Raw genomic sequence first — 10,720 nt, 5'->3', positions numbered from 1 at the left:
TGTATTAACTTATTGTGTGTGTGCATGTGTACTAGAACTGGATCTTGAATTCAGGGCCTTGAGCTCTTGCTTGGGCTTTCCTCTTGAAGCTGGTGCTCTGACACTTGAGCCATAGATCCATTTCTAGTTATTTCCTGATTAACTAGAAATAAGAGTTTCTTTGATTAGTCTTCTCAGGCTGGCTTTGAACTGCAGTCTTCAAATCTTAGCTTCCCAAGTAATCTTGAGCCACTGGTACCTGGCACTACCCCATCTATGATCTTTAATCATGATTGGACTTGTATAAAGTCAGCAATGATGAGTTTTTTGGGCTTATGTGCTTCTTGAAGTAGGCTCCAATGATACATCCTCCTTTGAGGTCATGTGGATTTCCTCATGAATTTCACATAAATAGAATGGGCCCATTGGAAGGAACTCAAAACCTCTAGCTAAGTGGTCAGAGGACAGAGAAGTGCTGTTACATTCATGCCATAGGCAAGTAGCTTTTTGCCTCTCCAATTCACGAGACCCTCTCTGATCTCCATTATCAAGTAGATCCAAAATTGAGCTTAATTTGATGCTTTTATTGAGCAAATTCAGATGAGAATTTTTAAAATCACTCGCCCTGAGGCCTTCCTTCTTCAAGTATCGTCTTTTTTAAAGTTCTCATTGGATCCTTTCTTCATGCTTTCTCATAGATTCTGGTGCTGACAATATTATTCATGGTGCATTCCTAAAAGTAAAGAAGAACCTATTAGATTTGATTGTTAACTGGTAAGACTTGCCCTGCCCCCCACTAGACCAATTCTGGATACAAAAACAATGGAGTAGCTTGATAGGCATGTATCAAACAGGAGCACAAAAATTTTAATTTAGAGACCACTCACCACTACCATTTTTCCAGCTACAATTTTTCTCTTTATTGTCGTTTCTTTGCCAAGCCATTTTTGGACATGAATCATTGTGTCACTGTCTAATATGATGATGCTCTACAAATACAAGAATGAATCAGTTACAATAATAATTGACTACAAACCTGCGACACCTTTTCATCTAGATCTTGAAATTCTGTTCCTCAAAATCCTCCCTTTGATTCTTGTCATAATCAAGTACTCTCAAAAGTAGGAAAATTCTCAAGAGATTATTCAATTAATGTTCTCTCTTAGGTAAAGTTTCTAAACTCTTTATGCCTAATAACTGTTTTTTCCCTTATATAGTGTTTTATATGTAAACGTCAGAAAGAAAAGTGAGAGCAACGTGAATGTGTTAGTCCTATTAAACCATCAGAGTAATTAACAAAAGAAATGATTTAAGAGATGTGCAAGTATTAAAAAAGCCCAAACTGACTTGGTAGTAAATCAGATTGCATAGATTAAGCCATGGCTAGTAACCTTTGAGTTTTCCCCCTGATTATTGGAGACACTAGGAAGACAAATTTTCACTGACCTTTACTTTTCTATTATCTGCAGTAGTTTCATCAAACTCTTGCCCCAGTATGAAAGAAATCTCAGTGTCTGTGAAAGAACTTTCCGTCCGGATGGTCACTGTTTCTCCATTGACACTAATCCTGACACTCATTTTCACTAATCCTGCTACATTCCGGGTTGCAAAATTCACTCCTGGAAGATAGCAACAGCTAAAGATCTCATTCAGATATTTAGGAAGATGTATTTTTTCAAGCATTTTGGAAACCTGTTTTCAAAGGATGCATAGTTCCTACGTTGAAGTTTTGGATAACATGTGATAACATTTTTTTAGTGCTTTATCCTATCTGGATTCATCCAGGTCCTCCCAAAGTACAAAGTATAGCTAGAAATTGTGACATTTCGGAAAGATAATTGTGAACTATTTTGTTTCATCCCAAATGTATTCCTTTCAGGGGATCAAATGCTTGCCCTTTTTCTCAAAATTAAGTTTTTGACATAAAGACTGGCCTTTTTGTTCAGGATAGGGATTTGTACTGTCAAACCTAAATCCTTCAGTAGGTGGAAAGTAAACAGAACTCCTCTCTCTATCTCCTGTTCATACATCTTTTGGAAAAGATGCAGTATACTTCATTGTAGAGAAGCAGTATTCAGTGGATTGCAAAGGAAAACAAAGACTTTAAAATGTAGGCTCCAATTTTATCATGTTCAAGTGTGTGCACATTTTCCTTCAGCTTTTTTTTTTTTTTTTTTTTTTTGGCCAGTCCTGGGCCTTGGACTCAGGGCCTGAGCACTGTCCCTGGCTTCTTCCCGCTCAAGGCTAGCACTCTGCCACTTGAGCCACAGCGCCGCTTCTGGCCATTTTCTGTATATGTGGTGCTGGGGAATCGAACCTAGGGCCTCATGTATCCGAGGCAGGCACTCTTGCCACTAGGCTATATCCCCAGCCCCTTCCTTCAGCTTTTCTGATGGTAAAATGCATGTCACTAGCAGTCACCTCACAGTTGTGCTGGAATCGGATGGAAGGACTTAGCATACTACTGGTACAGAGTGAGTGCCCATTGTTATTTCTCCTGCCCTGTCACACTAACTAGCCCGGCTTCCAGTCAACACAAGTGCTGTGTGATCTCAAGTTTCTGTTATGTCAAAAGAAGTGAATATAAAAATTCATGAAGACCTGGATTACTTTTTTATATTCTGAGAAATTTAATATGGATTAAGAATGAGGAACAAATCTTCATTCATAAGCACATCAGCTTCTTATTATCGAAAATAAAGCATTGTTGTTTCAATGTCTAGCTTGAGTAATATTATTACTTATTGTGAGCTTCCATTGATCAATCCAAGCAAACTAAAAGTAGTGGAAAAATTTGCATCTTTGTGTAGAGCTCATTATTATAAGGGCATTTTTTAATTAACTAGAAAAAATTAAGTAATTGCTTCTCTTTTAGTATTAATAAAACTATAACTATTATAAGCCCAATTCATGGTAATTAATATTTGGCCACTTAGCTTGAGTTTGTGATAAAGGGCAGATACGGTTTATACTTCTGAGAAACATGAACTGATGAGACAGTTGATAAGTGAAAGTATTCTATTTCTTCTACCCAAATTAGGAGTTCTTCAAAATAATGTTTTAAATGTCTCACATGAATGAAAATGCTAAAAAAAAAATAACTATAAGCTGGGTGCTGGTGGCTCATACTTGTAAATCTATCTACTCAGGAGGCTGAGATCTGAGGATCATGGTTGAAAGCCAACCTCAGCAGGAAAGGCTATGAGACTCTTATCTTCAGCTAACCACCAGAAAACCAGAAGTGGAGCTGTGGCTCAAGTAGTAGAGCACTAGCTTTGAACTGAAGAGTTGAGGGACAGCACCCAGGGAGTTCAAGCCCCACGACCACCGGACCTCCCCCCATCACTGGAAACTTTGTTTCACAAGTTCAGTTAATAAATGCACCATTACATAGTTAGCACTGCCTATAAATTTGAGGTCAGAAAAGCTATTCAATTAAATGATCAGAAAGAAGCTATGTATAGATAAGCATAAAGTATTTTCCAAAAAGGATAAATGAATTATGACTTAGGTACCTATATGGCTATGATTTCAATGACACAGTTATATTTACTATGAAGGAAAGTTCAGTAGAGCTCTGGTGGCTCATGCCTATAATCCCAGCTACTCAGGAGGCTGAGGTCTGAAGATTGTGGTTCAAAGACAGCTTGAGCAGGAAACTCCATGTGACTCTTACCTCCACTAAACTACCAAACTAAAAAGCTCGAAGTGGAACTATGGCTCCAGTGGTAGAGCTCTACCTTTGAGACAAAAAACAAAAGTTCTAGAACAGTGTGCCCAGGTCCGTGAGTTCAAGCCCTAGACCAACCAGCACCCCTCCCCCCCAAAGTAGTATTAATAAGAAATAACCTACGTTAATCTCACAAATATAACCCAGAATCGTAGGAAAAATTGTTGCAAAATGCAAACCCAATCACATCACATTTGTTGTAAAATGCAAACCCAATCATACATAAACCTAATCACATCCAAAATCTTATCAAGACATTTGTTACCCAGTTCTTTCATGTATTCATCAAAGTTTTCACTGGAGACCAGGTTCCAGGTTCCCAGGAAGGGCTTGATCATCATAGGAGGTGCTCTGAGAAGAGGCACTCACAACCAAAGACCAGAGAAGTATCGGCAGCACGGTGCTACCAGCAGCTTCATTTAAAGCATGTTTTCAGCATGTGATGCTTCTAAAGTGGCCAATTGGCAGCAGAAAGTCTAAGATCCTGGGCACCTGCATTTGACTCATTTTATTTACCTTCAAATTAAGAGACACAAAATTAACATGTGAAGTTTAATTCAGGGATGTACACCCAAGAGTCACCTGATAAATATTACTGTGAAATTTTCGGTGTCACCTTTGAAATAATAAATGCTGAGTTACCCTGAGGAAGTACCAACAAATGTCTTGTGAACACCCGACTGAAATGTTTTCCCACTCAAAGATCTCCTTCTTTGGTTTACCTCAGCTGTTTTTTGTTTTCATTTGTGTGGTGGGGGGTTGGGTTTTTGGGGTTTTTTTGTTTTGTTTTGTTTTTGTTTTTTTGCTTGGTTAAATCACCCTCTTCATTAAAATAATGTCTTCCCTTCCCTTCCTTGCAGGGTTGATGGACTGATATTTGTTAATGTGACTGAAATGACTACAGTGGCTTGGAGTGAGGTGTAGTATATCATTAATATTATCATTGTTGTCAATCAAGGGTAATTGAGGACTGAGACAAAGGGTAATAATTATCACTGAGCAGATTGCTTTAAGTTTTAGAAGAAAGAGAGACAGTGCTTAGAAAATCTTTCAGAATTATAAAGTGCTTGCACTTAAAAAGTACCATTTGAAATGTTGAGGTAAATTTTGGGAAGATTTTTATTTTGTACTGTTCCTGGCTTGAACTCAGGGCCTGGGCACTGTTCCTGAGCTTCTTTTGCTCAAGGTTAGCACTCTACTACTTGAGATGCAACTCCATTTGGCTTTTTTGTAGCTTATTGGAGATCAGAGTCTCAGAGACTTTCTTGCCCAGGCTGGCTGCAGCCTCATGAATAGTTAATATCACATGTGTGAGCCACCAGTGCCCAGCAAGAGGAAAATGATGTTTGAGATCTATGTTCTAAAGGAGAAAAAAGGCAGTGAATAAATTAAATCTCTGTGCAATGACTTCTGAAGTTATGTTCTGCAATCTAAGTAATAGAAATGAGTGTGGCAGGCCCGAGTTGAATCAAGGGTCTTAGATTTACATCACAACTCTAGGCTTCCACTGTTTAGAAGATGCGGGAAATTGAGAAGCTCAGAGAACAGTAGAATAGTAACACTTGCTTCTTGTCAAATATTCCTTCAATTCTGAAAAACCTATTCAGCCCATCTCCTTAAGGACAAAGTAAACAAAAGATTTATGTGTAGGTACCACAAAATAATAAATTAACTGGAAAAAACAGATTAAGATTTGTGTAACACTGTGTCTTTATAAGTGGAACAATCATTGAGAAGATGAAGAGAGGAAAAATAAGGTAGAGATGCTAGGATACTTTCATAAAACAGACTCAAGTCTCAATAAGTTTCTAGGCTGTCAAAGGTGTAATAAAGTATGATGGGCAAATAGAGAGCTCCCTTTATTGGTTTCAGACATGTAGGCAATCTGGTTGAAGGACAGTGAGAGTACACGGCTAAGCATGTTGGTTAGTGGAGTAGTAAGATAAAAGTCTCCCATCTGTGTAGCCACCCTTATTGTTCTGCTTCTCCTGTAATCTAATCAGAAATCAGTCCTGTGGTCCATTTTCCAAGTCAACTGGCCTATGTGACAAAGAGGAAGATTCAACATCTGGCTTCTCTAAAACTCTCGACATCTAGAAGGGAGTGAGAAGAAAGAACCTCTCATCCTTCTCCATATACTTTGCTTTCTCACATCATAGCAACAGCGTCCATTGTGGAGGTCAACTCAGAGGATGGAGCCAGATAGGATGGCAGAATAAAGATATGAAAGGAATGAAGAATTATTTTACTTCTGGAAGTTCTATTATGTGAGAACATAAATGTCATTATTCACTCAATAATTTGGGCCAGAAGCCGGTGGTTTCACATCTGTAATCATAGCTACTCAGGTGACTGAGATCCATCCTGAGCAGAAAAATCCAAGGGACTCCATCTCCAAAGTAACTAGCCAAAAGGAAGACTAGAGGTGTGGTGCAAGTGGCAGAGCTCCAGTGGAACAAGCAAGATGAGTGAGTGTGAGGCATTGAGAACCCTGGTACCAGCAAACATAACATATCTGAGATTTTGTTACTTGCCAATTGAACCTGTACAATTGATGCAATTTTGTTAAATAGCTTCACAAAATGACTAATTGGCACACTTCAAGTAGAGAATCAGCCCATCTTCCCAAATCCATCTCTAATGTATTTTCTTCCTTGAAGAATCAGTCTCAGAACTCATTGATCACATAATTGTGATACAATTAGACCTTTACCAGAATATATTGGAGAACATAGTTCATTGAATTACAGTGAGATATCCTTCAGCAGCATCAAATCAGCAAGAACAGACAGCTGGGCCTGGTAGTAATGGCTGCAATCCTATCTCTGTGGAGGGGGAGGCAGGAGGATTGTGAGAATTCAAGATCAGTCTGAGCTACATAGTAAGACCATGACTCAAACATAAGTTAATTCATCAACAAGAGCAATATTTTTATATTAATCTCTGTATTGTTGCTATTACAAGTGGTTGGCAGATCATAAATGTTAAGTGGATGTCTAATGAGTGACTAAAAAATAAACAGAATTTATTTCTGTTTGACTGGCAGTTCTCCTCGTTGGTGTTCTTGATGACTGACAGCATTTCTGTACGCTGTCCTCTCCTGACCCGGTGCTGTGATCAACCTGTGTTCTAGTCATCTTTGGATAGTAAAGGTATTGTGGAGTCTGTTCCTTATTACTATACCTACCTCTCCCTTCTCAATGAGAGGGCTATTCCTTTATGCACTGATACCTCTTCTGCATCACAATCCTCCCTAGGTTTATTATTCACCTTCAGTTGTCTATATTTTTGGATGTAAGAAGTTAATAGTGGGCTGGGAATGTGACTTAGTAGTAGAGTGCTTGCCTAGCATGTACAAAGCCCTGGGTTCAATTCCTTAGTACCACATAAACAGAAAAGGCCAGAATTGACACTGTGGCTCAAGTGGTAGAGTGCTAGCATTGCACAAAAAGAAGCCAGGGACAGTGCTCAGGCCCTGAGTCCAAGCCCCAGGACTGGCAAAAAAAGTTAATATTCATAGTGCATTTTCACAATGTATATGTATTACAATCAATAATCTACAAAACTAAAAAGTGATTCTCTGTTATAAATACCTCCTCTTAAGATAACATTATATTATCCATTGTGTGAAAAAATTATTTTGAAATTGTGTTGGTTAATATCAAGTCTAAACATGGGAAATGCAGTTGAAATATTCAGAACCCCACTTGCTACTGGAAAAATTTGTTAACATAGTATTTTGTGAGCACAAATGATGTACTTTTTAAAAATAAACATCAGGCCTAATAACTTTAATGCATTTGAGAGCTTTGGAGAGAACTTTTATATTAAGTTTTGATTACTGCAACTCTTTCAGATAAAACAATCAAGCTGAACTAATACCAAGAAAACATATTTTCAATATGAAAACTTCTAGTTCAGTTTTGTAGTTCAAAATAAGCCCATCTCTACTGTTCAATGTTTACTCTATATATAGAAATTGGAACTTTTCTTGAGGAAGGTATGTAGAAAAGACTAATTAGCTTGGGAATAATTTTTAATTGAATTAATTTTTTATTTATTTTTATTTTTGCCAGTTCTGGGGCTTAGACTCAGGGCCTGAGCACTGTCCCTGGCTTCTTTTGCTCAAGGCAATATGTGGTGCTGGGGAATTGAACCCAGGACTTCATGTATACAAGGCAAGCACTCTTGCCACTAGGCCATATTCCCAGCCCCTTGAACTAATTTCTTTATAATAGACACTTTCAATTGTTTCACAGTACTTGCTACTCCAACTTTATATTTGTTTTGTCAATTTTGAAATCATTCAAAAGTTACAAGGAAATTGGAAGAGCAATGCAAAAAAAAGAAAACAAGTTTGCTCAGATTTTCCAGTTTACCAGCATTCCAACACATTTGCCCCTCTTCCCTTTTCCCTATCCTCCCTTGCCTTCCTCTCTCTTTCTCTTCCTCCTCTCTCTCTGTGACAGAGAGCCTTTTGTTTTGCTGAACATTTGAGAAAATGTTGTGAAATACTGCTCTACTCCTTTCTGAATAAGAGCCTTTTATATATTTCCACAGTGCACCAAAGTCAGGAAAGTTATACCAATAACAACTATCTAATTCACAGACCCTATCAAACTAATTCTCAGAAAAGTCTGAAACCTCCTCTCCTCTCTTCCCTTGCCTTCCCTCCCAGCTCCCCTCCTCTATTCCCCCGTGTGTGTGTGTGTGTGTGTGTGTGTGTGTGTGTGTGTGTGTCAGAGAGAGAGGTAGAGAGAGAGAAGAATCTGGTCTTAAATTTAGAGTTTTGTGCTCTTACTCAGCTTTCTTGCTCATAGTTTTTTTTTGTTTGTTTGTTATTTTGTTTTTTACAACGTGAGCCATTCCTCTAGTCTAGCACTGTGCTGGTTAATTGAGAGATAGTGTCTCACAGACTTTTGTGTGTAGGTCAATTTTGAACATTTATTCTTCAGATTTCAGTCTCCTGAGTAACTAGGAATACAGATGTCAGCTAGTGGTGGCTGGGCTCATTAAAGATTGTTATATTTTGTTTTCTTGTAGTGCTGGGGATTGAACCCATGGCCTTGTGCATCCCACTCTTCCACTCAGCTGCATCCCCAGTCATATTTTGTCCTGTTACTCATTGTCCTAACAGTTTTTCTATTGCTACTCCAAGTTCTCAACCTCCTCCACCCTGTCCTCTGTGGTCCAGAATCCTATCTAAAATCCCATATGGCCAACATGTCAATGAGGAACTAATCTTTATTCTTTCCTGACAAGAAAGGCTCCATGACTTGAAGGAATGACTGAAAAAAATCACTTTTCTAAGCAAGAGATAGAGTTGTAGCTCAAAAGTGAGGAGTAATTGTCATACAAACCCTGAAGTCAGTAATACTTTAGACCCTGAAAGGAGTGTTTCTAACCCCCATATTACAGCTCAGTGATAGTGGGAACTGGGGATTGCTGTGTTGTGCCATTGCTTCCCCTGCTCTCCTGTGACTCTGAAAAAGATATGAATGATACAATAGGCAGATGGGTCTGTGCTCACATATTGTCTCTCTGAGATATCCCCATTTGATCCTGCCTCTCTTCTTTAAGAGCAGCATCTCCTCCATGTGTTCTTTTGTATGTGTTGGTAGAAACAATGCTAGACAATGAAAGTGAGGTGAACTCCAGAAGTATCCCAGGCAAGAATAAATTGAAGGGGCTGGGGATATAGCCTAGTGGCAAGAGTGCCTGCCTCGGTATACCCGAGGCCCTAGGTTCGATTCCCCAGCACCACATATACAGAAAACGGCCAGAAGCGGCGCTGTGGCTCAAGTGGCAGAGTGCTAGCCTTGAGCGGGAAGAAGCCAGGGACAGTGCTCAGGCCCTGAGTCCAAGGCCCAGGACTGGCCAAAAAAAAAAAAAAAAAAAGAATAAATTGAAGAATGATTAATTAAAGGTATATCCTTAAAGGTGTCTCTAGCTTTACAGTAAAAACATAGAGATATAAAATAGACTTATCTATCAAATTAACAGTGGACTGCATCTTGTTACCTTAGGTTTTTACATCAACTGAAAAATAAGAAGTGATCTTGAAGAGTTTAATTATTTAAAAAAAAATAACTCAGTTCACCAGTACATACACACAGAATTGGTCCTAGTTTGTTTTTTTAAAAAAATAAAGGATTGGCATAACAGCAACATTAACAGGAAGGGAAGGCTCATTAAGGGAAGGGCAATAAATTCTGCTGAGGAAAAAACAGAAGGCTTCAAAAGAAGGAAAGAATATGACTGAGCAAGGCATGTGAACATAACAGAATAGTAATAAGACTGGGGAGTTATACAAGAAAAGGCAAGATAAAGCAAATTGTATATGCCATGCTAAGACAATTAAATTTTTTCTGGAAGTAACAGGAGATACTATCAGAAAGAATTCTGCCGTGTGATCACCATTGAAGTATAAAGGACTTGGAAAGGAAGAGAGATGATAGAGACTTCAGAGGGAGGTATATTAGGAACATGCAGAAATAATTTAAAAAATTTATAATGGTATTGGTGAGAAGAAGAAAAGCAAATTCGTTGAAGATAAATAAATATTAGAAACTATTATAATAAGGTTTGAATCTTTACTCATAAACTATCCTATCACCCATCTTCTGGAATAAATATTACTAAATTATGGGCACAGATTTTGGAGGCAGCCTGGTGCTGGGGTTTGGATATGTTTTTCACATCCTGTAAATCTGATGGTTTTAAGATACTGGAAACTTTAAGAGCTGGTCCTACTGGAAGGTGACTAGACCTCCTAGTTCACCGAGCGATTAGTAGGGAGGAGGAATGCCCACCGATGGGATGAGTGGGACCCTAGCTAGATGACACAAGAATGCATTGTTATAAAGGAACAAGATTGGTCTCTTCTTGATCTCTGGTTTTCTATTTCACCAGGCCAATGTCTCCGTCTCCTATGTGCTTCCCCCAGAATGCCACCTATTGTGAAGTCTTTATCAGAGGTTGAAACCCGACACAATACTCAATCATTAATTT

At 38.5% G+C, this 10,720-nt stretch overlaps 1 protein-coding gene across 1 annotated transcript; it reads right to left on the bottom strand.

The window, feature by feature from the left end:
• Nucleotides 1-448: 448 nt before the first annotated feature.
• Fabp9 (fatty acid binding protein 9) lies at nucleotides 449-4,452 on the bottom strand. Its single transcript, XM_048358735.1, has 4 exons — nucleotides 3,975-4,452; nucleotides 1,426-1,598; nucleotides 867-968; nucleotides 449-712 (listed from the first exon to the last, which is right to left on the bottom strand). The coding sequence occupies exons 1-4, from the start codon at nucleotides 4,048-4,050 to the stop codon at nucleotides 662-664; spliced, it is 402 nt and encodes a 133-aa protein (XP_048214692.1). The 5' UTR covers nucleotides 4,051-4,452; the 3' UTR covers nucleotides 449-661.
• Between the last annotated feature and the right edge of the window lie 6,268 nt (nucleotides 4,453-10,720).

The sequence above is a fragment of the Perognathus longimembris genome, chromosome 12 (assembly GCF_023159225.1).
Source record: "Perognathus longimembris pacificus isolate PPM17 chromosome 12, ASM2315922v1, whole genome shotgun sequence".
Taxonomy (NCBI): Eukaryota; Metazoa; Chordata; class Mammalia; order Rodentia; family Heteromyidae; genus Perognathus; species Perognathus longimembris.
Note: the sequence above shows the minus strand (reverse complement) of the source record. Positions and strands in the feature narration are given on the sequence as shown.